Consider the following 25,352-nt stretch of genomic DNA (forward strand, 5'->3'; position numbering starts at 1 on the left):
CTCAAAGACACCCTGCTGCACCCCTGAAATCTACATGTGTGTGCATGTGGCACACATACATGCCCTACGGGCATGTATGTGTGTCACATGCCACCCTCACAAATGCCAAATAGGGCATTTTAAAAAGAAATCGCAAATTACCACCAAGTACAAGTTGGTGGTAATTTGCGATTCCTTAACTTAAAATCTCAATTTCAAAATGTGTCATACATATCATTTAAGGAATCGCAAAATTTGCGATTCCTTAAATGCTGTGGCAAAATAAGGAATCGCAAATAATTGCGATTCCTTAAATTGCGATTTTTTCATACATCTGAAAAAATGCAAAACGGCCGTTTGCGAGTCGCAAAAGCCTTGATACATCTGGCCCTTATATTTTAGTTTTCAAAACCATTGTGCTTTTCTGTTTTCACGTCAGCAAACCTGTACTGCCTATCACCAAAATATTCTCATTAGAATTACCGATGAGACTACCTCTGTTAGTAATGCACCGGGTCAATGAGTGAGTTATACAGTAGTAACCACCCCACATAACCCTTGCACCATGACAGATTGTACCACAAACCTGACTCTGTACTCTCAACTCCCTCTCCCTACCTTCTTTTACCCTTTAGATTTATTTTGTTTGTACTTATGTTATCTGTACATAATTTTATGCAGGATTATATGTATGAATTCATTTTATGTATGATTTTATACATGCTTACCCCTTTAAAATTCAATAAAAAGTTTTGAAATGACAAGAGATTAATGAAATGCACTGGCTGCTTTGTGAAGAAATCAACATGTCTAATCAATAAATTACCATTTTTATCAAGGATTAAGACATCCAACTCTTCTCATTATTTTGTAACAGATAATACACGAGTATTAGTCACTTTACTTTGGAGTTGATTACTTAAAAGCGGATACCTAATTGGTCATATTTGTTATGGTTCTTCTGCACCCTCGTATTTAATATCATACTAAAAGGTGCTCGGGCCGTCCCATTAAAAGCATCACTTCCCTTTAGAGAAGTGCTGCATTGTCCCACTGAAAGTACAGTAGGAGCGATGAGAAGTGCTGTCACTACCTTATTTAATTTATAATTTAATTACGAAGGCTGTAAGTATATGCTGCTCCTAATGTAAGTGCAAAGTAGCACTGATGAAAAATTCTGGTAATGTCCGTTTAAAAATGTAACAGATTTCCTGAGGTTTACTTCTCAGCAGTGTGCGACTTACTTATGCAGAAGGTTAAATGAATGGGTGAGACACCATGGCCAAAGCAGGTTTGTTTCTTACTGAGACTGCGAGCACCAGCATCCTCTTGACAAAAAAACGTTTAAAATCACAAAAATGTATAATGAACTAAAAAATTATTTTAGCATGAAAAATGTTCGTCCAGTTTGCTTGTGTTCATTGAATTGTTTTTCATCAGCCTGTGTCTTTTTTTAGGGTTTGATTTGGCCTTTCCAGCTTCAGTCCACGACACTTTAATCTGCAGTAAAATCTTTCAAATTCTTTACAAGAATGAGGAGGTTGCGGTCAATGATGTGCTGATCTTTAAGGTGAAAATGTTGCTGGATGAAAAAAAGGTATGGTTATGTATCTGCTTTTGAGATCTAACTGATTGGAAATGTGCAATATGATGTTTGTATAATGAAAGATTACAATTGATTTCCAGATTGAGGAATCCCTGAACGAAATGAATTTCCAGCTCACTTTCGACCTGCATTTCACAGACACGGATTATTCGTAAGTACTTGAAGTATCAGTGGTTCTATACATTTGCAGACACACACACAATAAACTGTTTATTCCTAAAAAGCATATACAACATCAGTGCCTTGTTCACACTTTCCAAACTCGATTTTCATATATTTTGTGATCATCTTTATATTTTACGTCGTAATGCTATGAAACCTTTAGCTGCTTCTTTTTTATTTAAAGAGTTCTATTTCAAGATGTGCATTCTCTTGTATCTCTTTGCTGTCACATGGGCGAGTTTATGTTCATAAATATGAGTTATTAGGCACAATAACCCCATGTAATATGCGTTCAAAATATTTGTGGATACGTGTGTGTAGTTAGGTGTAGTTAAGATGAACTTTACGCAGCTAACGTCTGCTCTTTTTTCTTTAATGTTTCTAAAATCTAGCTCATTCTTTACCTATTTGTCCTACGCTCCAGATTTGGCAAGGATTGGTCTAGAGGTTCAAAGTTAGTCCAGCGAAATATTTGGGACATATGTGCATACAAAGCGCAGATGTTAATCTTTGCTAATATGTGTAGCCTGAATCGCAAGACCGTTTTAATATAAATATTTTTATTTGGTAAAATGCAAAACAATATTACTAGGCACGTATTTCACGGTTATAGCAGCACATGTTGTGTTTAATGCTCCATATTGTGCTGTAATAAAACAAGTTAAACAGTGAAACCAAAAAACAAAGTAGAGGTCAGTGGTGAGTCGGGAGAGTGCAAAGTACATGTACAAGTCATGAACCAAAAAAGTAAGATGGTACATCAGCAGGACTGATCGGTCGAGTTCAGAAACATCATATCTCTGTTTGCAATTTAGTGTTTAATATCGCTAGTTTATGAGGGTTTGTCATCTGATTTCAGATCAATTTGCTGCAATATAGTGTTCCAAGATGACACTTCCACAGGTTTCCTCTCCATATACATCAACAGTATGTTTGCGGTGTCTTCTGTGTGTGCCTATTTATAAAGTTCTAACTTCCATTTGGAAATCCTAGGAGTGTGGGCTGCTTTCCCGTGGATTGCAGTGCCTCTATCAGTCATGAACATAGCTAAGGCAATAGCCTACATGTATCTTATCTGAGTTGGATCTCGACATTAACTTCAGTAGGCATGTCTTTGGTAACTGTAAATATTGCTTCCCAGTCTATTTCCTTAGCAACTTCACCACTCTGGTCAAAAAGCACTAATCAGTGGATAAAGCCATGTCATGTGGTAGAAAGTGGCCTCTGACTTACTGCTCCAGAGAAGGACAGCTAGTCACACCTAGGTCTTCTTCCCAGTTCTCTTTAAGACTACCACCTCATGTTTTGCACTTGTTCTTGCAACCTCCTGCCAGTTTCTGACTCATCCTGAGATTGTCCCCGGATTGCTATTGTCACATGGGCTAAGAATTGCCCTATTGACAAGTTGTATTCCTGGCTCAGCTCCTTCAAAGTCACAAGAGTCTCTGAGTCATTGGCTTTTCCACATTCATGATTGTGGCATTGTTCAATGCAGTGAAGTTTGCCATGCTCTTAATTCGACCGAACGCCTTCAGGGATCAGAGTTGGACATCTGGTGTAGATACAGCTCACTGTTTAGCTTTGTGTAGGTATCTACACTAGAAGTCTGTATATGAGTGCAGCTCCATCTGGGACGTTTTGCTCCCTGATAAGAATTTGGGAGTGGTGATCCGTCCTAGAGGGACCACCACGTACCTAACCTCTGGTGTACAAGATGTTGTCAGTCATGGGTCCATCCTCTGGAGTAGCTCTGCAAACAGTACATCTCAGAGTCAAGCCTCCAACGTCTTTTGGCAGGTATCAAGGCTAGGTGTGCTCTGCCGGATCATTAAATCAGTTTCATTAGTACTGTGTTAAAGTCCTTAAGATATACAGTGAGGATGACGGGTATAGTAGAGCCATAATAAAGGATATGAGGTAGGCTAATCACCATTGTTAAAGCCAATCCTACCAGAAGGTATAAGGGGAGTATTTTTGGAAGTCAACAGATGCTTCTGTAGATATCAGACTTTGCTCACACTGGTTGCTGAATATGTTTAGTCCCAAGTTTTTAAAAGTGTGGGTTGTAAACTCTAGACTGCGAGTGTCTTGGGAGGGAAGATTGTGAGTGTTCGGTATGTTATGGGAACGATGTAGCATTTGCTTCTATTTAATTTAAATCCGAAATCGTTTCTAGCGGCTCTAGTTTCCGCACAACCTTTGGAAGACCATTGCAAGCTTCTAGCAGATACAGTAATACAGCATCTCCATATAAAGATACTATGTGTACCTGTCCCTGTATAGTTATCCTATGCACTGCTTTTCTTTGTGCGTAGGATTCACAAGGCTCTCCGTTGATAGAGGAAATAATAGCAAGAGGTGAACAGCCATGTCTAATTTCTCTTTGTATTAATACCTGATTTGATGTCACTTTTCGCCTTTTAAGAAAACTGCTCCTTTCTAAATGTGCATCCTTTAGCAACTGTTTTGACCAGTCTTGTCCTGGCTTCTTTATTACCGTGGAACAGCATTAACGGAATGTGTACATGAAATGTAAACACACTCCTCTGAAATCAGACATGTTTTCAATTTTAATGAAAATTCGAATGTTTGGTCCCAAGCCGAAAAGGCAGTCTAGCAAAGGGCAGAGAGGTCCTCACCGTCATCAGGCATTCTCAAATCCATGAACTATGATAATCTTCAAATGCAGTGCTCGCATTTTGGCAGGTATATCCCATAGAACACTTGAAAAATGTGGAGCTCGAGGCCCATCATGGCCTAGTGCACTACACATTGCCTCTGAATTTAAAATGTTGATGGCCGGTTTTCTAGTTCCAGCCAACTGAAACCTGGGAGATGTGCTGCCAGACATCAACCAGAGTTTGCAGCAGTACACAAGTGCTTTGAGCAGTACATGATGCTTTCATTGCAGTTGCCTAGTGTGTCCAACATTATTGTGTTATGATGTAATGTTGTTTTCTGGGTTGGGACATTCTGTGGAACGTTGGAGGAGCTTGAATTCCTGACTGGACTGTTGGTTCCTGGCTGTCATGTGGTTATTAATCTCGGGTTGTGCACTCTGAACTAGATTTGAATAAAGATGCTTTCTCTTCTGTTTCTGGCCAGTGTGCCTCCTTTACAACTTTTTTTTACATCTAGAATGGCCAGGACAGCGCTCAATCCATGAGGTCATTGACCTACGGGTGGGAAGTAAATTATGCCAACCAGTCTCTGGGGGAGTCTGTTTATATATGAGTCTACAAGTTTTTATTTCCAGCTGATCGACTTCCACTGGGTGTGTGTGTCATCTGATATAGGCTTTGTTGGGATAGCGGTGAGGAATGATTGGTATAGATTTATTGCATTTGATATACTTTTAACGTACCTGGTTAGCCGTTGTGCTCACGACTTACTGAGCGACCTCGTTCTGTGAAGTGGAACGCACATGAGACTTATTGTTTTCTTCTACAGCGCAGTGAAACTTACGTGCGTTGCTTGGCATGCAAACGGGGCAACATCACTACATAGCGCCGATGCCATCATGCAAACAAGACATCATCACATAGCACTGATGCCATTTTGGATTGGGACAAAAAATGGAAAATCTGTGCCGTGTCCTGTTGGTTTAGGTGTTGCATACACTATCTTATGATTGCGTTTTGCCTCTCATAATTTTGTTACTGGATATTCCTAAGCACCTCTGGATGTTCACAGTAATACGCTCATTTTTGCCTACTTTGTGGGGCCATCGACTAACATTATTCTAATTTCTGACCAGTTATTTCGTTTTATGGTTTAAATCTTTTATTGAAATTTCAAAAGGAACAAGATACAGAGACCCCGGACGGTCATTCAAGCAATGCAAAGTAGGCTCCAGTGCGACAAAAGCATGTATTTCCGGTGCAAAACTAAGCCAATCCGTGATATGGATCTCTTGTAACACCCCGAAACATAACAGCCCCGCCCTCCCCCCTCCCTCTCTCCTTTGTCCACTAAACAAAAAGGTATCCTTTGTATGACAGAAAGGAAAAGCAAATGAGATGGTCCTCAGTGTGTGGGTTTCAGTTTGCTCTTGGGCGCCTTCTGGTCCGGTATTGGTGTGTCTACCAATCGGAGAAGGCGCAAGTACCTAGGGCAGCTCAATTCACGAAATTCTTTAGTGAGTAAAGTCAAGAAGGGGCGCCATAATTCTGGGAATTCCTCACCCCGCCCAGCCTGCACCAGCGACAGCTTCTCCATGCCGACACCATCCACAACCTATGTAGCCAGCCCGTGTGCGGGGGGGCTTGTGGTGTCCTTCAGTGTGCTAAAATATTTTGTGTGGCTGCCCCTAGCGCTATAGCAATGAGACAACCTCTCCGGGGCTTCAGGGGGTACATCAGGGTGTTGGGCAGTCCTAGCAAGATGTAAGCGGGGAATCGGGGGAGTTGTGTATCCAAGTGATCATGTATGTCATCTAATATTGTGCCCCAGTACCCCTGGAGGCAGTCACAGCTCCACAGCAGATGTTACAATGTCCCCAGCTCCCCATACCCCCTCCAGCATCGGTCACTGATATGTGGGTCAAATTGGTGGAGGCGTTCTGGTGTATGGTACCAATAGGTGGCCACTTAAATCAGAGTTTCGGTCAGTCCAGCGTGGTATGCGGAATGTCGCGCTTTATGGTAGATGCCACTCCATTCTATGTGTGTGAGGGATCTTCCTAATTCCCGCTCCCATCTGCACCTGCCAGCGTTGTGTGTAAATGTTCGTGAGGAGGAAGTGTTGGTACAAGTCGGTGATCAGTTTCTCCTCGGATGTGCGGGTGACCAGCCATTTCTCGTAGGGGGTGAGGTGTCTTTGTGCCCAGGGTTTGACTTCAGGGTGGAGCACCCAGTGGCGAACCTGTAGGTATGTTAAACGGTCTTCCTCTGTGATGCCGTAGTCCACCTGTACTTGTTGAAAGGAGAGCACACCATTTAAATTAAAAAGATGAACCAGGGATTTGCAAGGGGAGTGTCGCCAGGTAGTGAATGCTTTCGGGTTAAGACCTAGTGTAAAGTCGGGGTTGGCGAGTATTGGTGTCGTGGGGGAGGGGAAGGAGGTCAAATCGTATTTGGTGGAAACCCTGTCCCACACCTCTATGACCGTGCCCGTGATCTGAGATGTGTATATATTCGGCGGCCGGTGTCGTCTCGGGAGAAAGGGCACCCCCTGTAGCGGCATGTGTAGTGAAGTGGTGTGGCTCACTGGTTAGAGGCGGCAGACCCGAGAGCAGAGGACGGCCCGGGACCAGGGTTCGATTCCCGGCGCGGCAGGTTTCTGGACCAGGGTCAGCGGACTCGATAATTCTCTCGCCTCGGTGCCCACTCTGATCAGCGTTCACACTCGGCAACTCTGGGCATTAGCTTGCCTCATCTTCACTAACGGCCCCACCAGACCGCCGGGGATGCCTGGTCTCACCCTGGAGATACCCATTAAGGGACCATCTCTCAGGGAAGCCAGGAAGGGTTTCGCAGCGGTCGAAGCGCCTTGGGACCCTCCGGGTAAGTAGTGCGCTATATAAATGCCTATACATTTACGTGCCTGCCACAGCTTGGTCTTGGAAGAGCCAGTGCTTACCTGATTCTAATTGATGCCATTCCACCAGGCTCCTGAGTTGTGCCGCGTGGAAATAAAGTTGGAGACCCGGTACCCCCACTCCGCCGTGGCCCGGTGGACGGACCGCGATATCATGTTTGAAGCGCGGGCGACGGCCCTGCCAGAGAAAGTACGCCAGTTCAGACTGCGTCTGTTGAATACAGTTCTTCGGTGGCCGTAAGGGAAGGGTCTGAAACAGATATAAAATCTGCGGCAAAAGAGTCATGTTGGTGGCGGCTATCCTCCCCAGCCAGGAGAGGGAATGGCGTTTCCATCTCCGAAGTTCCCTTCGAAGGTGTGTGCGTAACATGGCATAGTTTGCCTCGCTGGTGGCTGGGAGTGAGGAGCCATAGAGCATTCCCAGGTAGGGGACTGTGGTGGCTGACCTCTGTATGTCATGTTCTGTAGTAGGGGATCTCTGTGTATAGTCATAATCTAATGAATAGTCCCGCTCATGAACGTGGACCCCGGAGCAATCAAAAATAATTTCTTAAGTTGTCAAAAAATGCAGACCTGCACAGACACTTAAGAGAGAATTATTTAAAGACAGATAATGCAGCCTATATCCACAGGATACACTGTCCAGTACATCAACTAGAAATTCCACCAAAACCACAAACAGCACAACCTGTCCAGTTTTTCCCCACAGAGAAAACTTTTCCTTTTCTCACAAAAGCCTCTGAAATGATAGAGATGAAGGGGTGGACAGACAAGCCCCATAGGCTGCCATTATGTGGCTCAGACAGGGATACTATGTCTTTAAGAAAACTTTCCAGAACTTTCTCAGTATCCCAGAATGCACAGCAGGCCCCTTTTACTTTCAGCTAGCTAGCAGGACCCTGGAGAATTGAGCTCTCCCTTTTTTGGGTGTTTAAGTGTTTTCACACGACATATTTTGGTTCCCTCTTCCTTTTTCTTTCATCTGAGCACTCTAATTTTTGTCAAATATGCCTGCATTATTTGATAAATGCCCGGAGTGCTCTAGGAAGAAGGCCAAGTCGGATCCACATGAACTGTGTATCCTATGTCTCCCCTCTTCTCATTTACCTGAGAAGTGTGAGATCTGCCAATCTTTCACCACCAGGACCCTGAGAGACAGAAGAAAGATCAGGCTCCAGGGACTGGAAGAAAGAAGGCTGCAGAGTCAAGGTGGGTCTGGAAAGGCTGGATCTGCTCCATCTGCACGTGCTGAGGCCTCTGGGGGGACCCCCAGCATCAAGAAGGCCAGAAAGCGTCAACGTCGATAGCTTTGACGACTGCGTCGAGAGGCATGACGACGGTCTGTTCCCCTGCTCTCCAGGGTTCTGGGTCGAGACGACGTCGACGCTCGACGTCGAGGGGACTGACGAGGCCACCGTCGAGATCGCCGCCGAAGACTTCATCATCTTCGTCATCGACGTCGAGAAGACTCGTGTCGGCGCTCGCCGTCGAGGCGACACTGCCGGTCGACGTCGACTCGAAGGTCAGCGGCGAGAAGGAGGTCACCGACGTCGAAGCGGAGAATACGTTTGACGTTGAGGAGACGGTCATTAGCGTCGAGACGGAGAAGCCCGTCGTCGAGGCGTAGGTCGTCGTCGTCGAGACGGCATTCGTCGTTGCCAAGGAGAGGTTCTTCGATGCCGAGGAGGCGCTCAGCGCCGAAAAGGAAGAGATCTTCCTCCAGCAGGCGTTCTGGAGCCAGGAGTACTTCCAGGTCATCTGGGGCAGAACGGCGACGTCGGTTACTGACGGGGGCGCTTCCTCTCGATCGCCTACGCCCAGGAAGAAGACGACAAAGACACCGGGATCGGTGTACTCTGAGGTGTACTCGCCTCCTAAGCCGAGGTCGCCTAGTCCTCATCCTCCACTGCCGAAGGATCCGCCGCCGCACACTCCTCCTCTTCCGGTTATTCCGCCACAGTTGCCGCCTCCGGTGCCTCCACGTACACCGCCACGGTGACCTCCTCCGGTGCCGCCACGTGCACCACCACCACTGCCTCACTGCCGCATCAGTAGCAACGGTATTAGGTATTCGTCTGACGAGTAGGGGTCATGAGTAGGATCTCGAGGGGCTGCCAAGTACGGTGATAAGGGTGTATGGTATGGGCAGGGCGGTGGAAACCACATAATGGGCAGGGGCCCTGCGGCGAAGTTGGCATAGACAGTATTTCGTGACGATCTGCTTTGGAAGTCAGCACCAGGTGGTCATCTGCGAAGTAACATGCGGGGGCAGCGTGCTGGGGCAGTAGAAGGGAAACGTGTATGCACCCGCAAGCAGGGCCTCCTAGTTCTAAATGTTGTCAGCGCAGCTGATCACTAACCCGCCCTCCCTCTGAAGCATCGCCATCACCTGCCTGGGCCAGCAGGTAATCGACCAACGGGCCCCAGCTATCCTTTGGTCGGCTAGGGATCTGTAACAATTCAGCAAATGTGATGTGTTGTTCCTGACAGTAAGTCATGTCTGTCATCCAGTCCTTAAATTTCGGTGCCCTGCCTCGGCCCCAGCGACACGCACATGGCGCTTCGCCAAGAGTAGCGCGGTATCTATGAATTTCCTGCAGGATTTCGGGATATGTGGCGTGTGCCCAAGTAGCGTGAGGAGCGGTTCCATAGCAACAGTAATCTTAGTCATCGTTGAGAGTGCGTCAGTCACCCGCTGCCAGTATGCATGAACAGTGGGACACTCCCACGCCAAGTGCAGAAAGCCCGCGTGCTCGGCAGCGCTCACACCTGTCATTATCAGCTTGGCGAAATCTGTGTTTTTTCACTGGTGTATAATACAGTCTCCGCAGGAATTTGTAGTGTATCATCTTGAGTCTGCTACTGGCTGATATTCGAGCCGTGAGGGGAACAACAGTAGTGCCATTGGTCATCAGTAAGCTCAGTAGCCAGGTCAGTACTCCAATGCGCACGAGCGCCCGCCTCAGGCGGTACAACATCCAATCTGAGTTGACGATACAGGCCAGAGACCAGATGCGACCCCTCCCGCGAGCTTAACAAGAAATGAAGAGGGAGTAGGAGCTCGGGCTCATCAGGGAACTCAGGTAGGATATCCTTCATCCCCTGACGTAAGCGTATGTAGTAAAATACATCAAGTGGGGAATGATCCCGGGAAGCGAAGAACAGCTGCATGGATTTGAATTTCTTGTTTACGAATAGATCGCCCCAGTAGGTGATTCGCAGACGCCCGCAGAGCGATCTAAAGCCTCGTTCCTGCAGTAGCGCAAGATCAGGGTGGAATGTCAGTGGTAATTGAGGAGAATACGGAAGACTGCAGGACAGTCTCTTAGCTATGCGGCGCCATGCATCCAAGGTGCAGGAGACAGTAGTATTTGGGGTTTGAAGCAATGATTCTGGGCAATGGAGCAGGCCATTAAGCGGAACAGGGTGCACAATCCAGTCTTCCACCGCCAGCTGTGGCATGAAGGGCGTGGGGACCAGCCAGTGATATGCATAATGCGCCTGCGCGCACAGGTAGTAGGCCTCGAGGTCAGGTACGTCGAAGCCCCCAGAGTCATAAGGCAGAGTCAACGTGGACCATTTCAACCGTGGAGCCCTCCCTCCCCAAAATAGCCGAGTAAGTTCTGATTTCAGAGTTTTAAAAAAAAAAGCCGCTGGGTAGTATGGGATATTGAGGAAGAGGTAAAGAAAACGGGGCAGAACCACCATTTTAATAAGGGACGCTCTACCAGCCATGGAGAGCGGCAGGATAATCCAGCGATCCACTGCAGCCGTGAGTTTTGTGATGGCCACACCATAATTGGAGCGGAGCGTCTCTTCTCTATCTCGCAAGATCTGTATGCCGAGGTATCGTAGGTCCGTCCGACACCACTCAAGTGGGTAGTCAAGGGGGAAGTCAGTGATCGCATCGGTAAGGGGGAAAAACTGATTTGGACCAATTAATATGTATCCCTGACATCCTGCCGAATAACACAAATTCTCTCAGTAAAGGGTTAAGGTGAAGGTCAGGGTGTTTGACATAAAGCGTAATGTCATCAGCATACAGTGACACGTCGATTTGGCGCTGGAGGCATTGTACCGCGCCCTCCCGATGCAGCTGACGGAGCTTACAGGCCAGAGGTTCGACTGCGATCGCGAACAGAAGGGGGGACAAAGGACACCCCTGACGCGTACCCCTGGTGATGGCAATGGATTGTGATAGCGACCGTTGATGAGGACCTTCGCCGTTGGTTGAGTGTAGAGGAGCTGAACCCAGGAGATGAAAAGTCTGGGGAATCCCATGCTCGCCAGAACTGAAAACAAGTAGGGCCACTCAACAGAGTCGAATGCCTTAGTGGCATCCAGGAAAACGGCTGCCACCGGAAGATCAGGATGAATCGTGCGAAGAAGTGAGAACAAACTTTGCAGGTTGTGGGAGTTGGAGCGTCCCGAGACAAACCCAGATTGATCAGGCAATACAATTCTGGTCATGAGTAGGGAGAGCCTAGTGGCCAAGATCTTCGCTAGGATCTTGACGTCACAATTTAAGAGGGACAGCGGGCGATATGAACTACATGAGCTAGGATCTTTGCCAGGTTTTAGGAGCGAGGTAATGACTACCTCCCGCATGGAGCTAGGGAGGACACCATCAGCGAGAGACTCCTCGTAGACCTCGCGAAGGACCGGGGCCATAATGTCTATGTAAGTTTTATAGAATTCGGCGGGGATGCCGTCCAGTCCAGGCGCCTTGCCATTCTTAATAATAATAATAATAATAAAATAGTTTATAAAGCGCCTGGTGACGCCATCCCGGCGTGTCCTGGCGCTGAAGACAGCAAGTTATCAGAGGCATCCAGACTTCCCCCGAAACATCCCCCCCAAGCCCCCATTTATAGTTTATAAAGGTGTGTTTTTAGCATTGTTCTGAATTTTGTTTCCGATTCCTCCAGTCTTGGGGATGTGGGGAGAGCATTCCAGTTTTTTGCTACTATATATCTAAAAGAGCGACCACCTAGTTTTGCTCTTTTGACAAGGGGGATCGTCAGCAGCCCCATCCCCTACGATCGGAGGGCTCTGGTAGGCTGATATCTACATACTAGATCCAACAAATAGGGAGGGGCTTTATGTTGGAGTATCCTGTGGCACATTCGGAGGGCTTTGAACATCACTCTCTTTTTGATCGGTAGCCAGTGTAGAGCAGCTAAAGCTGGTTTAGAAACTGCTCTTCTGGGGAGTCGTAAAACGAGACGCGCTGCTGTATTTTGGAGGACCTGTAGGCGCTTTAGACCATGTTCTGTAGCCCCCAGAAACAGAACATTCCCGTAATCCATCTGGGAGGTCACCAGCACCTGGGTCATAGTGCGCCTGGCCTCCAGTGGGAGTAAGTCCAGGGTTTGATTTAGTGTTTTCAGGACTCCAAAGCATTTTCCTACGAGGCAACGAATGTGGCCTTCGTAGGATAAAGTGTGGTCCATCCAAATACCCAGGTTTTTGGCTTCTTTACAAGGAACAGGTGTGGGACCCAGGCATGTCGGCCACCAGTCTGGGGACCAACTCAAGTTGTTTCCTCCCACCACCATTACCTCTGTTTTGGATCCATTTAGCTTTAGGCAATGTGCATCCATCCATTCTGCTAATGCTTGCATGCACGCCTTAAAATTCGATGCTGCCATTTCAGGTGCTTGAGACAGCGAGATCAGTAGTTGGGTGTCATCAGCGTAGGATACAAGTTCTACTCCATATGCCTGCACCACTTCGGCCAAGGGGGTCATATACAGATTGAAAAGCGTTGGACTCAGGGCCGAGCCCTGAGGAACCCTCTGTTCCAAGGCCATTTCAGCTGATCTGCAAGAGCCTTGTTGCACCATAAAACTTCTACCTATGAGGAAGGATTTCAGCCACCCCAGTGCGGAGCTGATGACACCCGCTCTAGCTAGACACTGTGGTAAGATGGAATGGGCTACAGTGTCGAATGCCGCACTGAGGTCAAGCATCACCAAGGCCATGGTGTTACCGGCATCCGCCCCCTGTCTGAGGAACTCAGTCGCTCTCAGGAGAGCTGTCTCAGTGGAGAATCCCACCCGGAATCCAGATTGCGAGGGGTGCAGGGATTCATTTTTTTCTAAATGTGTCATTTATTGACCATTTGCTACTTTCTCCACAACCTTAGCTAAATAAGGGAGCAGAGAAATGGGTCTTACATTTTCCAGTGATACCTGGGCCATAATAGGTTTTTTCTTTAAAGGGAGCACAATTGCTTTTTTCCAAATTTCTGGGAGATGTTCCGTGGAAAAAGAGACCTGGAGTAGATGCCTAATATACGGCTCCAGTGTCTTAAGTGACATGATGGCCTCACGGATTTAATCCAGGTCGAAGGGAGCCGCTAGGAAGGCTCTGTCGCCATCGCTGAGCCAGCACAGTGCCACATCCCCCAGAAAGTCTGCATAAGATATATCAGCTGTCGCATCAGTGGTGTAAAGGGCGTGGTAGTGCGAGGTGAAGGCATCGAGCAGTGCATCTGCGTCCCTAATCCCGTGTCCGCAGTCGTCAGTAAGCTCAAGGATGGAATTGTGATCGCGTGGAGTGCGTGTTAACATTGCCAGAGCCCTCCCCGGCCTATCTCCCTCGCAATACTTTCTAGCCTGCCAGTGCTTCCCCCTAAATTTTGCCTCCCTGTTAGCCTCCTCCTCATATTTTGACAATGTGTCCCAGAACTCTGCATGTATATCAGGACTGTCATCTTCTACCATTCGAAGCTCCAGTGCCCTCAGTTCCCCATGTAGCGTGCGAAGAGTAGCCTGTATGTCCCGCAATACGCCAAAACTTTTAGAAATGCAATCTCCTCTGATGGTGACTTTGAAGGCCTCCCAGATGTGCTCTACCGGGTCCACTAAACCCTTGTTCCTGGGAAAGAAGTTAGTCTTCCTCTAGCTCGGACCGGAATAAGCTGTCTAGTAGTGCCGCCGGTTGTAGTCTCCATTGTGGCCTAGGGCTATCCCACCCGGTAATGCGTGTGTGCATCAGGACAGGGCTGTGGTCAGAATACGTTCTTGGAAGGTGTAGGACCCTCAGAACCTCTGAGGGGATCTCTTTGGTGACTAGGAAGTAGTCCAATCGTGCCCATGTGCCCGACTGTGGTGTAAAGTGGGTGCCCTCCCTCCTGGTTGGGTGTAGGTATCGCCAAATGTCCACCAGTGTGCCCTCGGCGAAAATGCCCTCCAGTGCCTCACGTGCCCTAGGTTTGTAGTGACTCGCCCCGTCTGCTCTATCCAGGTGAGGTACTGATGCTAAATTAAAATCCCCCCCTCCCCCAGATAATATGGCGAGATCCTACGTCGATGATTTTGCCCCAGAGTGTGGTGAAGAAAGCGGGCGTGTCTATGTTAGGAGCATAACAGTTAATGAACGTGACTGTGTCACGACCCATTCACCCCCATAGTAGGGCGTAGCGACCTTCTCCATCTGTCAATTCCCCGCATTTCTGGAACGGTACAGTACGCCTAAGAAGCATGGCAACCCCCCTCGCGTATGTGGAATAAGAGGAAAATGTACGGATTCCGGCCCATTTGCTTGCAAAGTTGGTCCGTATATACGGTGATAAATGAGTTTCCTGTAGCATGACAACATGAACATTCTGTCTATTAAGATATGCAATAACATTACGACATTTCTTGGCATTATTAAGCCCTCGAACATTCCATGACATACAATTTAGTTGTGCTTCAGACCCTAAGACAGCCATAAGTAATGGAGCCGGAAGATATCTCCCCTCGACAGCAGTAAATTTGCAATAACCAGTCCACTCAGTCGAATCAATGTAAGATAGCATTTTGTGACTCGTATAACCATTCGATGTGTAATTCTTACCTCCCCGAAAAGATCCAACCCCCCTCCCACTACAGCATCCCAAACATGCCAGCAGCCATCAAATCCCACCCTTACTTCCTCTCCCAATCCCCCCACCACTCCCCTCAACTTCAACAACTGAACAGTTTGCATGGGGAACACCCGAAAGGGAAACAACATGAAGGGCGCACAGCCACTTCGCCCGCCGATGGCCTCCGTCTCTGTACCGCCCTCGATGGAGGCCAGGGCCGGAAAAGCGGTCCTTGGAGTACATTACCACAGGAGAGGTGAGCCAGTGCAGATCAGCAGTGCATGGGCAGCGTCCCTCGTGCTCACGGTGCAGGTATAAAGAACAGTAGTGCAAAGCAACAGGAAGTCCAGTCCGTTTGAGTACATAAAATGAATGTTCATCCGCCGCTGGGGTCAGGTCGTCGCCTTCCAGGTCCGCCCCAGCATTACGGTCGCCCCCTCGGGCCTTACGGATCGTTCTCAGATAGTCTTCAGCTTTTTGAGGATTCGTGAAGAAGCGCTGCTACCCCTGATGTGTGATCCGCAGCTTCGCTGGGTAGAGTAGGGCATAGTCCAATTGGGCTTCACGTAACTTCTTCTTCACAGGGATAAACTTGCGCCTCTCCTCCTGCACCAATCGGGTGAAGTCTGGGTAGATGGAAAAAGTAATGCCATTGTATCGGAGGGATTGTTGTGTCTGGGCGGCTCTCATCACGGTCGCGATAATTCAGCAATTTAGCAAAGATTGGTCGAGGCGGCAAGACAGGCTTGGGGACAGGTGTTAATGGTCGATGTGCCCTTTCGATGATGAATTGAGGCGAAAACGCGTCCTCCCCTATTGAGCCCTTAAGGAGCTTTTCAACATAGAGTTCCATTCTGCCCGTATTTGTGGATTCCGGAATGCCCGTGACACGTATGTTGTTGCGTCGACTACGGGCTTCCAAGTCCTCATTCTTTGCTGCTATGACTCTAAGCAGGTTGTCCATGCGGGCCAGTTGCGTGGAATGAGACGAAGTGATATCATCATTATCAGATATGCGTTGTTCCGTAGCCGTGATCCGTTCTTCATGACGGTCTACCTTGTGGACCAGGGCATCAAGCCTGGCAGTCATGCCATCCACTTTCTCCACCACAGTGGCGAACCCCTGCCTCATCTCCTGGAAAAGACGATGTAAATCAAGTTCCTTAGCAGGAGACGCGCCGGCCGCAGAGCTGGCATCGCTCGATCCAGGGTCAGGAGGCGCCGATTTTGTACCTTTTTTGGCGCCATCGAAGCTGATTTTCATTTGGCGGTTCTCGGGGAGCACCATCCTGTCCTTGGGACGCGGTCTCCCCGCCACCTCTCGTCCCACCAACGTAGTCCTGCCAATCCCGGACCGAGGAGTGATCACGTAGTAGCTGCGGGCCCACACCCACGCAGGTGTGCCTCCAACTATAAACTCAGTATTATCTAAAGGTGGACGCGTGTCCTTCAGCGATCAGTAGTCGTATCATAGGGGGGCCAAGGCCAACAGCCGTAATCTGTGCCGCCTCGGCACCTGCAGACGTTGGGCAACGGCAAATGCAGGCAGTAGTAGCATGCAATGAACACCCTTAGTTGAGGAAGTGCTGATGCCAGTACCGCCGTGTGAGGACGAGGGTGCAGCCAGTGGCAAAGGAAGAGGTTAGTAGCAATCTCTGCAGCCGGTATGAAACAGAAGGGCAATGTGATCCATGTGGGATTCAATCCCAGGGCCAACAGATAATGGCAATAGGTTCAAGAGTAGCAGTGTATCCCCAGGAGTACAGAAGTCCCTACGTGCCTGCCCGAGCTCCGACAGGCATCGGCAGCAGGTCTCAATAGTAGGCACTGTGCGAGGCAGTCCACAAGAACCCAGGGGCCAGGGGTCGCCGCATATACAAAAAGCGAGAGGGCAGGCAGGCTCAGGATTGCGCCAAACCAGAAGAAAGGGAGGCAGCAGCAGCCGGGCTTCTAGGTCCTCGGTCGCCCGCCAGCTATCAGGACGGAGGGGGGGCGGACGTCGGTCTCAAGCGCCTCTCACCTTGTACCGCGTTCTTCCGACGCCTCCCAACGCCGGCAGGGTCCAAGGAGGCAGCCGCGGCACTCTCCCAGCGGCCGATCTTCCCTTCCGGGCCACACAGGATCGACAGCTTCTCCTCACCAACGCCAGGGCCACCAAAAGCAGGCCGAGCGAGTGAGGCAACAAGAACAGCCTCCTCCGGCCACGTTAACCGCCCGCACCAGCCACAGGGGAGCCGAGACAGTCGCTCCGAGGACACCAAGTCTCCAGGCGCCGATCGGGCCTTCCGCCTCGTGGCAAGCCCCGGCGTCCAGTAGTCCTCCGTCACCGTCTCTCCCAGTCCGCAGCCTCCGAGGGTAGCGCCGGCCAAAGTTCAGGCGGAGCCCACGCCGGCCCCGATGTCTCCAGCGGCTCAAGCTTCGAGTCGAGTGTAGGGGACAGGTCGCTGCTGCAGCTGGTAAGCGAATGTACAGTTATAATCGCCTGTGGTAGGAGATAAATATAGGATATCATGCCAAGGAGCGGGAGCTACTTAGTTAAGCAGCCATTCCGCGTGTGCGCCCTCTAGCTCTGACCTCTGTCATCTTTGAGACGCTTCACAAGAAACACCTGTCTCGGCCTCTATTGCCCATAGTTCCGGGGTTAGTGGAACCAGCAATAAAGCTCTTTCTCACTCCGGCAGTGACGAAGGCAGCCCCTCGAGGCTACAGAAAAAGTACAAGGCACTTGATGCGGACCCGGCTTTCCTCCGGACGGATCCCATGCCGGATTCCGTGATCGTGACGGCGACGAGAAAGCCGCACGCCACCACCCCACCGTCGAATGTGCCTCCGGACAAGGAGAGTTGCTGGTTGGACTCAGCGGGCAGGAAGGTACAGCTGCTACCTCCATGAAGGTTGCTAGTGCTTAAGCACTGTTGGAGCGCTATGAGCGGGCCCTGTGGGAGTCCCTCCAGCAGTTCGCAGACTTCCTCCCTTGGGAGAATGAGGACTTTATGGAGATCCTGAACAAGGGGATGCTGGTGTCAAATCAGCTCATCAGTGCTGCTGCGGATTCGTCACTCCTGGCAGCCAATGGTTACTGCCATGGTATCAACCAGATGAGTCAAGCTTGGCTTAGGTTGACATCGTTAAAACCCGAGGCCCAGCAGAGGGTGGCCAATTCGGAGGCGAGACCCTCTTCGGAAAGCACGCTGATGCTGAGATGGTCCGCATGAAGACGGAGGCCGAGACTCTGACAGCGGTGGGCTTGGAGAAGCCCAAGGAACAGAAGATAAACTACCGCCCGTTCCAAAGACGGTATCTGGTGCAAGGTAGAGGGCGAGGACTGCAGTCTGGACAGCAACAACAGCAGCAATTCCAGAGGAAGCCCTTCCAGAAGCGTCAGAAGGGCAGGGGTGGTCAGCAATCTGCCACCGCGTCCAAAGGCCCGGCCGGGTCTTGGCCCTGAGTGGTTACTTCCCCGTCATCCGTTACCCGCTCTGGTGGGGGGAAGCGTTCAATATTTTCTGGCAGAGTGGAGAAAAATTACTCAGGACAAGTGGGTGCTGAATATTGTTTGCAATGGATACAGTCTTCGGTTCATCAGCCCGCCTCCAGCAATTCCACCGGTCAGCTCGCAGTTTCAACTGTGCGAGCTCCAGGCGGAGGCCGATACCCTGTTAAGGAAAAGGGCTATAGAAGACATCCCTCTGTCTCAAAGGGGAAGAGGTCTGTACTCCCGGTTCTTTCCGGTTCGCAAGAAGGACGAGAACGAGTTCAGGCCCATTCTGGATTTGCGACAAGCAAACAAGTGGATTCGCAGAGAGAAATTTTGCATGCTGTCGTTGCATCAGATTTACCCTCAGCTGCAACAGGGAGACTGGCTATGTGCTATGGACCTACAAGATGCGTACTTCCATGTGCCCATTGAACAGAAACACAGGAAGTTCCTGCGTTTCCATGTCGGTGCCAATCATTATCAGTACACAGTACTACCATTCGGGCTGAAGTCTGCGCCCAGGACGTTTTCGAAGTGTATGGCAGTGGTAGCGGCACACCTGAGAAAGAACAAGGTGTTTGTCTACCCATACCTGGACGATTGGTTGATCAAGGCCTCCTCCTTCTCGGAAGCTCAAGAGCACTTCCGGAAGACGTGCTTTCTCTTGAACAAACTGGGTTTGCACATCAACATGTCCAAGTCTGTCCTGACTCCGGTCCAGTGCATTCAGTACTTGGGAGCCTCCATCAACACACTGTCGGCAAGCGTGTCTCCTTCGGAGGAAAGACAATTATCACTCCTTTGGAAGGCTCAGGCTCTTATGACCGCTCCATCTACAACAGTGAGGACGGTGTCTTCTCTACTGGGATCAATGGCCTCTTGTATCTTCTTCACACCACATGCACGGCTGCACATGAGACCACTGCAGGAGTGCTTGGAGGATCAATGGGATCAGAAAAAAAAGGGTCTTGGGACGACAAGATACGACTGTCTCGGCATGCTCTTCAGTCTCTGAAATGGTGGTGTTCAGCTGAGAATATCCTCAGAGGGGTTCCCTTCCACAAGGACATTCCGACACAGACTATCGTGACGGATGTGTCTCTCCACGGCTGGGGGTGCATTCCGGAGACTTACAGATTCAAGGAACGTGGTCCCCGACGGAGTCCACGTATCATATCAATTTTCTGGAACTCAGAGCTGTTCATTTGGCACTGAAGGTCTTTCATCCGTCCTTCCAGACCAATTGTCTGCTTGTACAGACTGACAATACGACCACGATGTATTACCTCAACAAGCAGGGGGGGTTCGAGATCGCGCACCCTGTCGCAGGAGGCGCAGGCGATCTGGCACTGGCTGCTAGCCAGAGGACTGACGATAACTGCTACACATCTGCCAGGTGTGCAGAATGTTCAGGCGGACGCACTGAGCGGACTGATTCAGGAAAACCACGAATGGGTCATAAACGACGAAGTACTAGGAGTCTTCGCAAGATGGGGGACTCCAGACGTAGATCTGTTCGCCACCTCCGAAAGCAGCAAATGCCGAAACTTCGCCTCCAGGTACTACCAGCAGGGGACAATGGGGAATGCGCTATTGATCAACTGGTCGAACAGCTTTCTGTACACTTTTCCACCCATTCCCCTGATTCCGTCGGCGCTCATCAAGCTGTCCCAGTCCAGGGCGCGGATGATCCTGATTGCCCCGGAATGGCCCAGGCAGTGGTGGTTCACGGACCTGCTTCACTGGTCTCTTCTTCCTCATATACGGCTGCCGTGCAGGCCGGACCTTCTCATGAAGTTCGGGGGCAGATGGTGCACCCCAACCTCTCGTCTTTGAGTTTGGCGGCATGGCTCCTGAGATAGTGCAATATGGCCATTTGAATCTACCAGAAGATTGTATGGACATACTGAAGGAGGCTAAGCGACCTTCCACTAGGACTTCCTATGCTTACACGTGGAAGAGATTCTGCATCTGGTGCAAGTCCAAGAATTATGATCCAACAACATGTAAGGAACATGTCATCCTTCCGTATCTTCTACATTTGGCGCAGTCTGGCCTTAATTTCCATTCCATTAAGGTTCATCTTGCTGCGCTGACTGCCTACAGGAAATGCCCTTCACAGACTTCCTTCTTCCAGATCCCTGTGTTCAAGGATTTTTTGGAAGGCTTGAAGAAAGTGTTCCCTCCTGTCCGGCTTCCTTTGCCTTCATGGGAATTGAATGTGGTGCTGTCCAGATTGATGAAGGAGCCTTTTGAACCTATTCATAAGGCGTCGTTGCAGCACCTGTCCTGGAAAGCGGAGTTCCTCGTGGCCATCACATCAGCCCGCAGGGTGAGTCAAATTCAAGCGTTGTGTTGCCAAGAACCTTACACTGCATTTCATGCTGCTACGGTTGTTATGCGTACTCACCCTAAATTTCTTTCAAAGGTTATCTCTGATTTTCATGTTAACCAGACCATAACTTTACCTACGTTTTTTCAGAATCCTTCATTTCCAGCGGAAAGGTCTCTGCATTCCCTGGATGTTAGGAGAGTTTTGACATTTTATCTGGATAAAACCAAAGATATTCGTAGGTCAGACCAATTGTTTATTAATTATGGATCAGTCAGGACTGGTCTTGGTACCTTGAAACAGTCCATCTCGAGATGGATTGTGTCCTGTATACAATTGTGTTACCAGAAGGCTAATAAGACCGTAGGGGGTAAACCTAAGGCTCATTCCACAAGGGGCAAAGGTGCCACGACTGCTTTGCTACGTAATGTTCCAATTGCAGAAATCTGCAAGGCGGCCACTTGGAAGTCGGTCCATACCTTTGCTAAGCATTACTGTCAGGACACTGATGCCAGGACAGACGCTCAGGTTGGGCAGGCTTCTCTGCGAAATCTGTTTGCACAGTAGTGGTGTTATTTCTCTTCTCTCCACCGCCGCTTTGGTGTAAATATGGGCTTGCCATTCTATTCACTAGATTATGACTATACACAGAGATCCCCTACTACAGAAGGAGTAGTTTCTGTCCTGTAACTCCAGTTCTGTAGTAGGGGTATCTCTGTTATAGTCATAAGCGCCCGCCCTCCTCCCCGGTGGAGAAAGATATTCATGTGAGGAATGCTACAGGTCTGGCGTGTTACGCCTTCAAAAACAACTAAAAGTAAAAGGGACCTGTTGTGCATTCTGGGATACTGAGAAAGTTCTGGAAAGTTTTCTTAAAGGCACAGTATCTCTGTCTGAGGCACATAATGGCAGCCTATGGGGCTTGTCTGTCCACCCCTTCATCTCTATCATTTCAGAGGCTTTTGTGAGAAAAGGAAAAGTTTTCTCTGTGGGGAAAAACTGGACAGGCTGTGCTGTTTGTGGTTTTGGTGGAATTTCTAGTTGAAGTACTGGACAGTGTAGCCTGTGGATATAGGCTGCATTATCTGTCTTTATATTCTCTCTTAAGTGTCTGCGCAGGTCTGCATTTTTTGACAACTTAAGAGATTATTTTTGATTGCTCCGGGGTCCACGCTCATGAGCGGGACTATTCACGAGATTATGACTATAACAGAGATACCCCTACTACAGAACTGGAGTTCCAGGACAGAAACTACTCCTTCCTCCTGTAACTCAGCTAGTGTCTCTGGTGCTAGAGAAACATTAAGGGGTATTGATTTGTCGGAGTTGATCTTGAACCCAGATGCAAGCGCAAAGCTGTGCAGCTCAATAAATTACACGCGTAGAGACTGGACTGGACTGGACTGGGTCGGTGAGGGAGAGGAGGATGTCATCAGCGTTAAGGCTAATTTTGTGGGTATCCCCTCCGAACGGAATGCCTTTGATGAGGGTGTGTTGCTGGATTCTCTGCGCCAGCGGTTCCATATAAAGGGCGAACAGAATAGGGGAGAGCGGGAAGCCCTGTCTGGTCCCTCTGGCGATAGAGAAGCGGGAGGAGGTGTGTCCATTGACTCGCACCGTGGTGTTGGGCTGCTTGTAGCAGTTCAGTATGCGAGTACAGAGTACCTCTCCGAAGCCAAAAAGGTGCAGGACCTGTTCTAAGTAGGGCCAATTAACTCTGTTGAATGCCTTTCGGCGTCGATAGTGAGGAGCATGCAGACCGGTCTCGTACGGGACCCGGCTCCAGTGAGATGGAGGAACCTTTTGGTGTTGTCACTAGTCTGCCGCTGAGGTAAAAAACCTGCCTAGTCCGGCTCCACTAGCTGTTGCATGTAAGACGCCAGGCGGCTCGCTAGGATTCCCGAATATAGTTTGAAGTCAACGTTCAGCAGTGAGATCGGCAGATACGAACCACAGCGGGTCGCGTCTCTGCCTGGTTTCGGTATAACCGAAATTGCAGCTTCCAGGAGTTCCACGGGGATCGCGCCAGACTCTGCGAATGAGTTAAAAAGGTCCCGAAGGACAGGAGCCATTTGGTGACAGAATGTTTTGTAAAAGATTGCGGGATACCCATCAGGGCCGGGCGACTTCCCGAGTTTTAGGCGTGAGATCGCAGACACTACCTCTTCCAGACCAATGGGCCTGTCCAGAATGTCTGCCTGGGCCGGGGCCAGAGATGGGAGACGTGCACCTTGCAGGTAAGTCTGGCCCGCCTGCAGGTCCAGAGCGTCGCCTGCCTATAGAGACTGATAAAATGCCCCAAACCTTTCGGTAATAGCTGCTTCGTCCGAGACTAGGTCCCCTCCGTATGTCCTTATGGCCTGTACTCCCTGTCGCTGTAGTTTCTCCCGCAGTTTGGTCGCCAGTAGCCGTCCGCACCGATCCCCTCCTGCATAGTAGGCCCGTTTGAGGCGAAGTGCTGCGTATCCTGCAGTGTCTTGATCTAAGGCGGCTAACATCTTTCTCTTGGTGCAGAGCTGACTCCATGCCCGAGCCACTCCCGTGCGTTGGTGCATTTGATTTGTTCTAGTTCCGCTACATGTTGAGCTATTTCGACTCTCTTCTGCGCCCACTCTTTATTGTTGGCTGTGGCGATTGATATGAATTTCCCTCGAAGGACTGCCTTAAGGGCAGCCCACTGAGTGGCCCGTGTGGTGTCGGTGTTGTTGTTGTGGGTCAAGAATTGTATAATAGTGACTTTGATCCGTTCTACCGTCGAGGGGGTGTGGAGAAGGGCGTCCCTAAGGCGCCAGTGTCGTTGTGGGTTCGGGGTGGCCGGCAGGAGAAACGTGGCCACTACCGGAGAGTGGTCCAACAATGAGGCTGGCAGAATATCTACCTCGTGCGTGCGTTGTACCAGTGAGGAGGTGCAGAGGAAATAGTCAAGCCTGGCGTAGGATTTGTGGGCCCCAGAGTGGAAGGTGTAAGCTGTACTACAGGGTTGGAGGTGCCTCCACAAGTCAGTGAGGCCTAGGTCGCGGAGATGGGTGTGTCCCGCCTTGGAGAGAGCCCCCACCTGTCCCGTTCTCTGGCAAGAGCGATCAGCTACGTTGTGAAAAACCAGGTTAAGGTCGCCCCCCAGCACCAAATGTCGTTCCGTGTTGGCCGTAGCTGCCGCTAGTGCTGTCTGGAGGAAAATTTCTTGACCGTCATTGGGTACGTATACCGAGCCCACTGGTACCGTGAGTCCCGACACCAGAAAGAGATAGACTTATAGTCACCCTCTTATCTCCGCCTCCCGTTGGAGAACCCTGCCCTTAAAAGATTTGGATACCAATATTGCCACTCTGGCCTTTTTTTGGGGGGGAAGAGGAGAAAAGCTGCGTGGGGAAGGCACGTGTCTTGAGACGGTGTTGGTCTTTGTGTAGCAGGTGGGTCTCCTGGAGGAGACAAATATCGGCTGAAGAGTGCTCTAAGAGCGATAGGACAGCTCGACGCTTTATAGGGTTGTTGAGCCCCCTTACATTAAGGGTAAGTACCTTGAGGTTGAAGTGTGTCATTGGTGGGCAAGGTGTCTCCAGACCTCTGAGAAGCGCGCCAAAATAATACAAACAAAAAACAATGTGGACAAAGGAGAGACCCTCCTCCCAAAACAACCACCCACCCCCGCAACACTCCCCCCCTTCGCGCCCCCCCCTCCTCACCCTCCCTTGCCCCGACTTGTCCCACACCACCCCTCCGCCCCCTACCCGAACCCCAACTCGGTGTCCAACGAAATGGCATTGTCCCAGACCTGCCTGGTCGAAGCGCAGGGCTGTGGTAAAGTACTTACTGGAACGTGCAGCCATGTCGCTGCCCGCTGCCCACCCGCCACCCCCCAGACCCGTGCCATGTCAAAGCTGAAGTGCTCTCCCCCTTGGAGATACTCATTCTGCGGATGTAGTGTCTCTGACTACTTCCTGGATGGCATTAACCATCTCTCTTTTAATGGTCTGTGCGTCTGGTTTCAAGGTCGACGTCGATGACCGTCGTTTAGGGACAAGGTGCCAACAATCCCTAGCAGGCCTCCGTGGAGTTTTAGATGGAGCGGTGTCTTCCTCCTGGTTAATGCCCAGCAGGGCGCATGTCTCTTGAAGGGAGCGTAGCTGGCGTAGGGTGCCTTCCCATTTAAAGATGAGGCGGAACGGGTGTCCCCAGGAGTAGGGAAACTCTTTGCTCCTCAGGAAGTCTGGGGCGATCTTGAAGGTTTTGCGCTTTTGGAGCGTGATGGCCGATAGGTCCTGAAAGAGGGTGACTGGGCTATCGCGGAACCTGAGGAGTTGTTGCTTCCTGGCTTCTTTGAGAATACGTTCTTTGAGGGGGAAGTCCGGTAAAAAAGCTAAGATGTCTGGGGGGGTGGGGGGGTGGGGGGGGGGGGGCGTGG

The 25,352-nt window shown here is 49.8% G+C and overlaps 1 protein-coding gene across 2 annotated transcripts in view; it reads left to right on the plus strand.

Moving 5' to 3' along the window:
* Window positions 1–25,352, plus strand: part of FAM135A (family with sequence similarity 135 member A) — a 1,101,526-nt gene that overhangs the window by 344,546 nt on the left and 731,628 nt on the right. For both annotated transcript variants that reach the window (XM_086926467.1, XM_086926468.1), the window contains exons 5-6: window positions 1,437–1,576; window positions 1,666–1,736. In XM_086926467.1, coding sequence (XP_086782593.1) covers window positions 1,437–1,576; window positions 1,666–1,736 — 211 coding nt within the window. The remainder of the gene's footprint in view (window positions 1–1,436; window positions 1,577–1,665; window positions 1,737–25,352) is intronic.

Source organism: Lissotriton vulgaris, chromosome 6 (genome assembly GCF_964263255.1).
Source record: "Lissotriton vulgaris chromosome 6, aLisVul1.2, whole genome shotgun sequence".
Classification (NCBI taxonomy): domain Eukaryota; kingdom Metazoa; phylum Chordata; class Amphibia; order Caudata; family Salamandridae; genus Lissotriton; species Lissotriton vulgaris.